At 46.5% G+C, this 13,128-nt stretch overlaps 1 protein-coding gene across 1 annotated transcript in view; it reads left to right on the forward strand.

Moving 5' to 3' along the window:
* Nucleotides 1-13,128, forward strand: part of LOC144754188 (E3 ubiquitin-protein ligase TRIM39-like) — a 174,323-nt gene that overhangs the window by 54,089 nt on the left and 107,106 nt on the right. Inside the window, exon 2 of the mRNA XM_078641771.1 lies at nucleotides 6,060-6,290. Coding sequence (XP_078497897.1) covers nucleotides 6,060-6,290 — 231 coding nt within the window. The remainder of the gene's footprint in view (nucleotides 1-6,059; nucleotides 6,291-13,128) is intronic.

The raw sequence follows: 13,128 nt of genomic DNA on the forward strand, positions 1-13,128 counted from the left end.
TCCGGGCTAGTGTGACACGTACCTGACCTGATTACTCGCACCCTTCCATTCCAACCTGTGGTACACCATACAGCACCCGATTACTCATGCCCTCTTATTCGGGGCTGGGGTGAGACATACCACATCTGATAACTCACACTGGCTTATTCTGAGCTGGGGTGAGACATACGTCTCATGATAACCCCCCCTTCTATTCTAAGCTAAGGTGGTGATAGCTCACACCCTACTGTTCCATGCTTGGGTGAGTCATACCACACCTGATAACTCACAACCTCTTATTCCAGCCTGAGTTTAGAAATACCACATGTGATTAATCGCACAATCTTGTTCCTGGTTAGGGTGAGACTTACCTCACCTGATAACTCAGACCCTACTATTCCAGCCTGGGGTGAGACATACCTCACCTGATAACGCTGACCCTACTATTCCAGCCTGGGGTGAGACATAACTCGCCTGATAACTCCGACCCTACTATTCCAGCCTGGGGTGAGACATACCTCACCTGATAACTCAGAACTTACTATTCCAGCCTGGGGTGAGACATACCTCACCTGCTTACTCACTCCCTTCTTTTTCCAGCTTGTTTTACCACATCTGCTAACTGACACCCTGTTATTCCAGCGACGAGTTAGACATGCCACACCTGATTACTCACACCCTCTTATTCTGGGCTAAGGTGAGAAATACCACACCGGATTACTCACACCCTCCTATTTCAGGCTATGGCGAGACATACCACACCTGATTACTCACACCCTCTTATTCCTGGCTAAGGTTAGACATACCACACCTGATTACTCACACCCTCTTATTCAGGGCTAGCGTGAGACATATCACACCCGATTACCCACACCCTCTTATTCCGGGCTAAGGTGAGACATACCACATTACCCTCACCCTCTTATTCCGGGCTAGCGTGAGACATACCACACCCGATTACCCACACCCTCTTATTCCGGGCTAAGGTGAGACATACCACATCTGATAACACACACCCTCTTATTCCGGGCTAAGATGAGACATATCACATCTGATTACACACACTCTCTTATTCCAGGCATAGGTGAGACATACCACAACTGATTAAAACTAAACGCTCTAAAAACTGAATTCCTCCTTATAGCATCATCCGCCAAAGTCCCCATAATGCAAGACTTGATCAAACATCTTACTGCACTCCGTGTTCAACCAACTATTGTGGACTCCGCGAAATCACTGGGAATAACACTTGACAGCAACCTTACGATGCAGAAACACATTAGCAACGCCACAAAGGGAGCAAACTTCAAGTTAAACACACTGAAGAAGCTGAAACCCTTCCTGCCAGCTAATGACTTCAAGCTGGCAGTACAAGCGCTAGTTATTCCTCGGGTGGAGTACGGAATTGTCTCTCTGTGTGGCCTTCCAAAAGCTACAACAGCTCCCCTAAGAGCCTCAATAAATGCTGCAGCGAGACTCATCACCAGCTCGAAAAGAAGTTCCCACATATCCCCAATCTTAAAGTCCCTGAATTGGCTACCTCTTGAAGCCAGAAATCATCTAAAAATAGCGTACATGACGCATAAGGCCTTACATCAAAATGCACCCAGGTACCTCGTACAGAAACTAATGATCTCTGGGAGCATAAGATCCTCAAGGAGTGCGGAAAATCTTCTACTGAAACCTCAAAGGTTCAACAAGAAAAAAACATACAAACAATCCTTCTCGGGGGTGGTGCCCAGGATATGGAATACTCTTCCCCCAGAAACCAGACTGAATCCCTCTATCGCATCTTTTAAAAAGGAAGTAAAAGCGATTCTCGTGGGAAAATTTATCTGACCCTAGACTAAATAAGTCCCGAGATCAACTATACCCTTACCTTAATCCTTATGATGATATGGGTCCATCGAACATCCTAGTCACCCTATTTGACTGTGTCTTGATCCAATCATATGTTCCTATTATTTTACCGTTTGGCACGAGATGTTATGTATAACTGATTTACCTGTTTTAGTTTTTTTGTCTTTAGGTTTTAGCATTGCTTAATGTAAAGTGCTCTGTTATCCGCAAGGATCTTATGTATAACTGATTTACCTGCATTTATTTGGTTGTAGAATTAGCATTGCTTAATGTAAATCGCTCTGATATCCGCAAGGATCTTGTTCGCGCTCTATAAAACCTTTTAAATAAAATAAATAGGAGAGGAGTTGGCCTAACTGCTAACTGCAACCTCGGACCTGAGGAACTGGGTTCGAGTTTCGGTAACGACGCTAAACCTCCTGTGATTCTGGGCAAATCACTTAATCTCCCTGTGCCTAACAAAAATGAATGTGTGTCCTCATGTAACGTAACTGGTGCTATGTAAAGTGCTCTGATACCCGATTCGGTTCAGGTCAAGTTCGCGCTATATAAAACTCTGCAAAAAATAAAAAATACTCACACCCTCTTATTCCTGGCTAAGGTGAGACATAACACACCACATCTGATAACTCACACCCTCTTATTCCGGGGTAAGGTGAGACATACCACACCTGATTACTCACACCCTCTTATTCCGGGCTAAGGGGAGACATACCACATCTGATAACGCACACCCTCTTATTCCGGGCTAAGGTGAGACATACCACACCTGATTACTCATACCCTCTTATTCCGGGCTAAGGTGAGACTTACCACACCTGATTACTCACACCCTCTTATTTAGGGCTAGCGTGAGACCTACCACACAGGATTACACACACCCTCTTATTCTGGGCTAAGGTGAGACATTCCACATCTGATATCTCACACCCTCTTATTCCGTGCTAGCGTGACATTCCATATCTGATTAATCACACCCTCTATAAGGTGAGACATACCACACCTGAATAATCACACCCTCTTATTCCGGCCTAAGGGGAGACATACCACATCTGATAACTCGCACACTCTTATTCCGGGCTAAGGTGAGACATACCACATCTGATAACTTAATGTAAGTGCTCTGTTATCCGCAAGGATCTTATGTATAACTGATTTACCTGCATTAATTTGGTTGTAGAATTAGCATTGCTTAATGTAATGTAAATCGCTCTGATATCCGCAAGGATCTTGTTCGCACTCTATAAAACCTTTTAAATAAAATAAATAGGAGAAGAGTTGGCCTAACTGCTAACTGCAACCTCGGACCTGAGGAACTGGGTTCGAGTTTCGGTAACGACGCTAAACCTCCTGTGATTCTGGGCAAATCACTTAATCTCCCTTTGCCTAACAAAAATGAATGTGTGTCCTCATGTAACGTAACTGGTGCTATGTAAAGTGCTCTGATACCCGATTCGGTTCAGGTCAAGTTCGCGCTATATAAAACTCTGCAAAAAAAAATACTCGCACCCTCTTATTCCTGGCTAAGGTGAGACATAACACACCACATCTGATAACTCACACCCTCTTATTCCGGGGTAAGGTGAGACATACCACACCTGATTTCTCACACCCTCTTATTCCGGGCTAAGGGGAGACATACCACATCTGATAACTCACACCCTCTTATTCCGGGCTAAGGTGAGACATACCACACCTGATTACTCATACCCTCTTATTCCGGGCTAAGGTGAGACTTACCACACCTTATTACTCACACCCTCTTATTTAGGGCTAGCGTGAGACCTACCACACAGGATTACACACACCCTCTTATTCTGGGCTAAGGTGAGACATTCCACATCTGATATCTCACACCCTCTTATTCCGTGGTAGCGTGACATTCCATAACTGATTAATCACACCCTCTATAAGGTGAGACATACCACACCTGATTACTCACACCCTCTTATTCCGGCCTAAGGTGAGACATACCACACCTGAATAATCACACCCTCTTATTCCGGGCTAAGGGGAGACATACCACATCTGATAACTCACACCCTCTTATTCCGGGCTAAGGTGAGACATACCACATCTGATAACTCACCCCCTTTTATTCCGGCTAGCTTGAGACGTACCACATCTGATAACTTACACCCTCTTATTCCGGGCTAAGGGGAGACATACCACCACATCTGATAACTTACACCCTCTTATTCCGGGCTAAGGGGAGACATACCACATCTGATAACTCACACCCTCTTATTCCGGGGTAAGGTGAGACATACCACACCTGATGCTCACACCCTCTTATTCCGGGCTAAGGGGAGACATACCACATCTGATAACTCACACACTCCTATTCCGGGGTAAGGTGAGACATATCACATCTGATAACTCACACCCTCTTATTCCGGGCTAGCTTGAGACGTACCACATCTGATAACTCGCACCCTCTTATTCCGGGCTATGGCGAGACATACCACATCTGATTACTCACACCCTCTTATTCCGGGCTAAGGTGAGACATACCACACCTGATTACTCCCACCTTCTTATTCCGGGCTAAGGTGAGACCTACCACACCCGATTACCCACACCCTCTTATTCCAGGCTATGGCATACATACCACATCTGATAAATCACACACTCTTATTCCGGGCTAGCGTGAGGCATACCAACTCCGATAACTCACACCCTACCATTCTGGGTTGGGGTGGGACATACCTAACCCGATAACTCACACCCTAGTTTCCAGCCTTGGATGAGACTGTTGTGAATCTATCTAGGATCCTAATCAAGATATCCCGGATTCATGCCCTTATATGGTTATAACAAAACATATCCTTAGAAAGGCATAGGAATCATGTCCATATCTAGTCATAGCCCATGCAGTCCAAATACGGCACGGCTACTCCCATAGACTCCTAGAAAGTACAACGCGTTCTTTAAACAAACCAAGCCTCCAGCAGCCCGGGAAATCCCCCTGCTTTTGTTTTGATTTGAACAAGAACTCCTGGAGTCCAGAAAGAACTGTTAGTTCTTAGTGACGTCTTATGTCCAACCTTACGTCAAACCCGGCACCTTCCAGGTATAAATATACCAACGTTGCCTTAAGCAAACACACGGTGGTTTGGAGCAGAGCGGCTATCTACTTGCCCGAAGCCCAGCTGATGCGAGAGCCGAATGAAGCCGACTCTCCCATTTGACGCACTGAGAGAGACGCTGTCTTTTCTCCTGCCGAGAAATTCCAGCTCCGGTGTTTCCAGTCACCCTTGCGGGTTGTTGGGAGATCTAGTCCTGAGAGAGAGATACAAGACATCCTACATTCTATTACCAAGGTACGGAGCTGACTAAATCCTTAAGAAAATTCTTGATTCAGATTCTTGGCAAAAAACCAACTGAACTTAAACTGCAACTTACTTACTCCTTCCCACGTATTAGGCTTAGGTCAGGTACACCGGGGTAGGCGTATCTTAGAAGCACCAGTTGAGTACGTTAGTCAATGTTTTTATGTATGTATATATTTGATCCATTTTAAAGTATCATATGGCTAAGAAACCATATCAATGCTTTTACAGTATTATTTCATAATACTCCTTTTACTGTACGCACTTTACTTCATGATAAGTATTGCAATTGTGGCAACTCATTTCTCTTGCATGAGAAAGAAGACTGCTCAATAAATAACACCTTTGATTGAAAATGCCTGTCTCTCTATTTCTCTGCACTCTGGTGAAATTAAGTATGCACGATTGACTGAGTGAAATAATTGTCTATTGTTTTCACACGACTCTAGAGATATACTCTTTATTCTGAGGGAGCAAAGTTGTCATGTTTATGCGGTTGTCAAAAACGAATCCCTTCTTGTCTAAATCAGGAAAGTTAACTCCTTCTTGAACATTCGAGAAAGTTTCTATTGACCTCTGAGCTAGCTGGCAAAACTAATTAAGTCTAACATAGTCAGTAGAGACCTAGATGACCTCAGTCCTACGTCTAAATTGCTGTTTATGTTATTCCAATGCGCAGAGCCTATTGGGAATATAGGAACTACACTACAAGACATACCACACCTGATAACTCACATCCTACTATTCCAAGTTTGGGTGGGATATACCTCACCTCATAACTCACACCCTCTTATTCCGGGTGAGGGTGAGACATACATCACCTGATAGCTCGCACCCTAAGAAAGGAAGATTCATAATATCTAACCAGCTTTTCTTTGCTTCTGACAGGACAAGTTAACAACTGAGAAGCAGAAAATTGAATCTGAATTTGAAAAACGACGTCAACCCCTGAAAGAAAATGAACAAACACTGCACAGGAGACTGGAGGGGATGGAGAAGAAAATTAGCCTGGTAGAAAATGCAAATATCATCAAACTGTCCAATCGAATCACCTCTCTCAATGCCCTGATTACAGCTTTAGAAAAGAAGTGTGAGGTACCAGCGTGGGACCTCCTGAAGGTGAGACACATTCAGTAAATGCAACAAAAGAAGGAAGTGAAATATTCATTCATATTTTGTGTGCAGCTTTACATGTATGAGGGGAACACGCATGATCTGACGGGGTCCATGCACAGTGAGCCCATGTTGTCTGACAGCCGCATACAAAATACATTGTATTTATGCTGATAGCTCAACACCATGTATAGACAAAGTATTTCAGGTGACCCCTTATATTGTTACATGCATATCAATAACTTATCCTTATATAGAGACTAGCTATTTACTTTTTTTATGGAGGAGGTTGCAATACACCAGTCAATCCTCCTGACAGGAATTAACCTCTGGCGACCAAGGAGCGTAATGTGAAAAAGGCATGGTAAAAATAGATAACACCTTGTTATGGCCAGCAGTGTCCCTTGATATGGCTGGGAGTGCCCCATGTTATGGCCGGCAGTGCCCCTTATTATGGCCGGCAGTGCCCGTAGTGATAGCCGGCAGTGCCCCTTGTTATGGCCGGCAGTGCCTTTTGTTATGGTGAATATTGCCTCTTGTTATGGCCAGCAGTGCCTCTTGTTATGGCCAGCAGTGCCTCTTGTTATGGCCGGCAGTGCCCCTTGTTATGGACAGCAGTGCCTCTTGTTATGGCCAGCAGTGCCCCTTGTAATGGCCGGCAGTGCCCCTTGTTATGGACAGCAGTGCCTCTTGTTATGGCCTGCAGTGCCTCTTGTTATGGCCAGCAGTGCCTCTTGTTATGGCCGGCAGTGCCCCTTGTTATGGCTAGCAGAGCGCTATACAAGTAGGCATTTATAATAGAATAGGTAACAGTGAGCTTGCTGAGTTTCTTTGAGGCCCGAGATAAAGTTACAGATTGTTGCCTAAAGAACAAAGTGATTACAAAAATGGTTCATTTTGTAAACACACAAAATAACGAAACTGGAGGATGTCGCCATTTTCTGAGTTAACACCCTTCACTAGTGTTTAGTCTGAAGGGAATAAGACACTTTACTCCACACGCATTTACAACGCGTGCCATTACCCGTGTTTTTTACTCCGCAAAACCTTTTACAACGCAGGGCTTTAGAACGCAATCCAATACAGCGCATTGTCCATTACAACGCAATTTACTATTCTAACTCCACCGGGGCATTGTAATGGGGGGGGTGTTGTAATGGTTTGCGACGTAAAGCCTTGCGTTGTAAAAGTTTTTGCGGAGTAAAACATGCGGGGTAATGACATGCGTTGTAACACATGCAGAGTAAAGGAGGTTTCCCGTCTGAAGGATCGCATTAATGTTTGATTGAGGTAATCCTCTGCTATTTTACTGAGTGAGCGACATGCATGTCCACAAATTGCAGTCTGTCAACAGGTACATTTTCTGTTTTACCTGGATTATTTTGACGTCCAGAATCTTCAAATCAAATTCCTCAGCAAATGGCTTGGGTGCATTTGAAGGTAAAAGCGGCCATATCAAGGGCATATAATGCCTCAAATTAAATGTCACCTGGTGAGGGTAGGGTGACCAACTGGCATTGGTGCAAATTCAGGACGGTGAGTGTAAAAATTCAGGACAAAGGGTCACAATTCAGGACACAAAATCAGGACAGGAGGTCAAAATTCAGGACAAAACTTCAGGACAATAGGTACGTTTTACAGACACATCAGAGGTCGCGCAATAGCATATAAGTAAGCCCAGCCATTTCCAAACATATTCAACCGTTGGCAAACCTATCTATCATGTATCCTTCCATCCATCCCTTCATCCATCCCCTCATCCATCCTTTCACTCATCCTCCATTATCCATCCATCCACCCTTTCACCCTATCCATCTGTACACTTATCCATCCACTCTTCATCCCATCCGTCCATTCACTCATCCATTCAGCCATTTACCCGTTCACCAATCTAGCCATCCTTTCACTTACTAATCCTTCCACCCATCCACTCTTTTAGTCATCCATCCATCCTCCTCTCTCCATCGACCCTTTCACTTAGCCATCCTTCCTTCCATCCATCCATCTACTCATCCACTCATGAATCCATCCATTGACCCTATCACTCATCCATCTATAATTTCACTCCTTCACACATCTATTCATCCTTTTGTCTATCTACCCTCCCTTTCACTCACTCATCCATCCTTACATCCACCCTTTCACTCATACGTCCATTCATTCACCCTTGCACTTATCAATCCATCCATCATTTCACTCATCCACCTACCCACCCATCATCCACACAACCATCCACCCACCATCCACCCACCCACTCATCCATTCATTCACCCACCCACCATCCAATCCACTAATCCATCCTTTCACCCACCCACCATCCACCCACCCACTCATCCATCCATCCTTTCACCCACCCACTCATCATCCATCCATCCTTTCACCCACCCACTCATCATCCATCCATCCATCCTTTCACCCACCCACTCTCCATCCATCCATTCTTTCACCCACCCATCATCCATCCATCCATCCATCCGTTCCCTCATCATCCATCCGTTCCCTCATCATCCATCCGTTCCCTCATCATCCATCCGTTCCCTCATCATCCATCCATCCTTCCCCTCATCATCCATCCATCCTTTTCCCTCATCATCCATCCATCCTTTTCCCCTCATCATCCATCCATCCTTTTCCCCTCATCATCCATCCATCCTTCTACCCACCCACTCATCATCCATCCATCCTTCCCCTCATCATCCATCCATCCTTCCCCTCATCATCCACCCATCCTTTCACCCACTCCCTCATCATCCATCCATTCCCTCATCATCCATCCATCCATCCTTTCACCCACCCCCTCATCATCCATCCATCCACCCTTCCCCTCATCATCCATCCATCCACCCTTCCCCTCATCATCCATCCTTTCACCCACCCCCTCATCATCCATCCATCCATCCTTCCCCTCATCATCCATCCTTCCCCTCATCATCCATCCATCCTTCCCCTCATCATCCATCCATCCTTTCACCCACCCATCCATCCTTCCCCTCATCATCCATCCTTTCACCCACCCATCCATCCTTCCCCTCCATCCATCCCCTCATCCATCCATCCCCTCATCCATCCATCCCCTCATCCATCCTTCCTTCCCCTCATCCATCCTTCCCCCTCATCCATCCTCCCCCTCATCCATCCATCCTTCCCCTCATCCATCCATCCTTCCCATCATCCATCCTTCCTTTCATCCATCATCCATCCTTCCCCTCACCCATCCATCCCATCCATTTATCCTTCCCCTCATCCATCCATCCTTCCCCTCCATCCATCCATCCTTCCCCTCATCATCCATCCATCCTTCCCCTCATCATCCATCCATCCATCCATCCTTTCACCCACCCATCCATCCATCCTTCCCCTCCATCCATCCCCTCATCCATCCATCCATCCCCTCATCCATCCATCCCCTCATCCATCCATCCTTCCCCCTCATCCATCCATCCTTCCCCCTCATCCATCCATCCTTCCCCCTCATCCATCCATCCTTCCCATCATCCATCCATCCCCTCATCCATTCATCCATCCCCTCATCCATCCATCCTTCCTTCCCCTCATCCATCCTTCCCCCTCATCCATCCATCCTTCCCCCTCATCCATCCATCCTTCCCCTCATCCATCCATCCTTCCCCTCACCCATCCATCCATCCCATCCATTTATCCTTCCCCTCATCCATCCTTCCCCTCCATCCATCCATCCACCCTTCCCCTCATCCTCCATCCTTTCACCCACCCCCTCATCATCCATCCATCCATCCATCCATCCTTCCCCTCATCATCCATCCATCCATCCTTCCCCTCATCATCCATCCATCCATCCATTCTTTCACCCACCCATCCATCCATCCTTCCCCTCATCATCCATCCATCCATCCATCATTTCACCCACCCATCCATCCATCCATCCTTCCCCTCCATCCATCCCCTCATTCATCCATCCATCCCCTCATCCATCCATCCATCCTTCCTTCCCCTCATCCATCCTTCCCCCTCATTCATCCATCCTTCCCCCTCATCCATCCATCCTTCCCCTCATCCATCCATCCTTCCCCTCATCCATCCTTCCCATCATCAATCCATCCTTTCATCCATCATCCATCCTTCTCCTCACCCATCCATCCATCCCATCCATTTATCCTTCCCCTCATCCATCCATCCTTCCCCTCATCATCCATCCATCCATCCTTCCCGACATCATCCATCCATCCATCCTTTCACCCACCCATCCATCCTTCCCCTCCATCCATCCCCTCATCCATCCATCCATCCCCTCATCTATCATCCATCCCCTCATCCATCCATCCTTCCTTCCCCTCATCCATCCTTCCCCCTCATCCATCCATCCTTCCCCCTCATCCATCCATCCTTCCCCCTTATCCATCCATCCTTCCCATCATCCATCCTTCCTTTCATCCATCATCCATCCTTCCCCTCACCCATCCATCCATCCATCCATCCCATCCATTTATCCTTCCCCTCATCCATCCATCCTTCCCCTCCATCCATCATCCTTCTCCTCATCCATCATCCTTCTCCTCATCCATCATCCTTCCCCTCATCCATCATCCTTCCCCTCATCCATCATCCAGCTACCCTTCCACCCATACATCCAGCTATTTACATTTTCTCTCCATCCTTCCCCTCACTCATCAATCCATGCATCCTCTCTCATTATCCATTTATTCAATCTTTCATTCATCCATTCACCCTTTCACTAATTCATCCAGCCATTCACCCATCCCTTCACTTACTTACTCGCCCACCTTTCCATATTAATTTTGAGCTGAGCCCTTTTGAGAAGAGGCCCATCAAGAACTTCACCCTCGCTGCAGGGGCCGTTCCAGGACTGGGACAGAAGCCACCCAGGGCGGAGACAGGATCCACCACAGGGGGGGACAAGAGCCATCACAGGTGGGGGTGGACTGGAGCCACAACATGGGGGGACAGGAGCCATCACAGGCAGGGGGTGGACTGGAGCCACCACATGGGGGGACAGGAGCCATCACCGAGGGGAGGGCAGGACCCATCACAGGACAGGGAACAGGATCCACCAGGGTGGGCACAGGGGTGGGCATGCAGTATTCTAGTATCATCTTGGGCTCCTCTCCCCCTCCTGCACAAGACAACGAGAAGACAGGCTCTCTGTCCAAAATGCCATCCCCCACTGTGATGTACAGTACTTACAGGAGATATTCTAAGAGAACTGATTGAACTGAAGGTCTTCCATACTTTGTTAATCAGTGTGGGTGCGATTGTGCCATTTCTTTATTTTATTACATTATTGACCATGTTTGAAGAACCAAGGTTTGCTTACAATTTAGTGACAGTAATTAAGCTCTGTGCTGTGAAGAGAACCACGTGCTGCCTCGGTGTAATCAGGGGTGTAATCTGTCCGAGTCTAGGATGTTTGGGGCCCTGGGTAGAAATGGAATGTGTGAGCCCCCCTCTAAATAGCAGAGACAATGATTCATTCAGGGCTGTTTGCATGTGAATAGATGTCGCTGCTCCTGAACCTGCATCCCCTCCCTCTCAGTCACCTTCGAAGCACCTCTTAACAGCTCATCAAGGGCTGGAGGTGTGAGCGTTGCCATCCCGCTGTGCCTCTCCAATGCTGCTGAGTATCTGAGGAGCTTTGGTGCAGCATCAGAGTGAAGAAGGGAGGTGGGGGCAAGCTGTGCCGGCTTTAGGGTGAGGCAACCGGTGCCCGGCTAAAATGACGGACAAATGGCGTCCGTTAAAGAATCCTTCACGGACAACGGACAGACGGCCGAAATGACAGACTGTCTGTGAAATTTACGGACGGTTGGTCACCCTAGGTGAGGGTCAGCACCAGCTCTGATCCCATGGCCAGTTGTAAAACACTCAAAGTTACATGTGGACAAACCGACCATGACATGTCAATGTTGGCTTAAAATTGGATTCACCTAACAAAGTTAGCCTAAACCCTGTTCGATCTAATGCCTTCCATAGGGTAATGATGGATAACTTTTTGAAATACAAGTCCACACGAGGATGGGTGTGGCCAAGTTAGTGTACAATGTGGACTCTTCCCACATAACGAATCCATGTTGCCTCTAGGGCACCCATTTGAGGCTCAAGCCCACCACCCTTTTAACAAATAATTTGGTATACAGTTTCATGTCAACATTTACAGGAGAAATGGAACAATAATACATACAATCTGAGGGAAGCTTATCCTTCTTAAGGAAGAGGGCTACTCTTGCAAGGATGGTGAACCCTGACCTGTTGATCTGACCTCTTGTGTCATTACGTCAAATCCTACCAGATAGCGGAGCTGTCTTTTTTACTAACAACATCTTGTGGTTTATTAGAGTTTATTAAAAGCTGCGCACTACAGGTAGCAGCTCATAGCTCATGTTTATCAGAGTTTATTAAAAGCCGCGCACTACAGGCAGCAGCTCATAGCTCATGTTTATCAGAGTTTATTAAAAGCCGGGCTCTACAGGTAGCAGCTCATAGCTCATGTTTATCAGTTTATTAAAAGCCGGGCTCTACAGGTAGCAGCTCATAGCTCATGTTTATCAGAGTTTATTAAAAGCCGGGCTCTACAGGTAGCAGCTCATAGCTCATGTTTATCAGAGTTTATTAAAAGCCGGGCTCTACAGGTAGCAGCTCATAGCTCATGTTTATCAGAGTTTATTAAAAGCAGCGCACTACAGGCAGCAGCTCATAGCTCATGTTTATCAGAGTTTATTAAAAGCCGGGCTCTACAGGTAGCTGCTCATAGCTCATGTTTATCAGTTTATTAAAAGCCGGGCTCTACAGGTAGCAGCTCATAGATCATGTTTATCAGAGTTTATTAAAAGCAGCGCACTACAGGCAGCAG

This window comes from Lissotriton helveticus, chromosome 5_1, assembly GCF_964261635.1.
Source record: "Lissotriton helveticus chromosome 5_1, aLisHel1.1, whole genome shotgun sequence".
Lineage (NCBI taxonomy): Eukaryota > Metazoa > Chordata > Amphibia > Caudata > Salamandridae > Lissotriton > Lissotriton helveticus.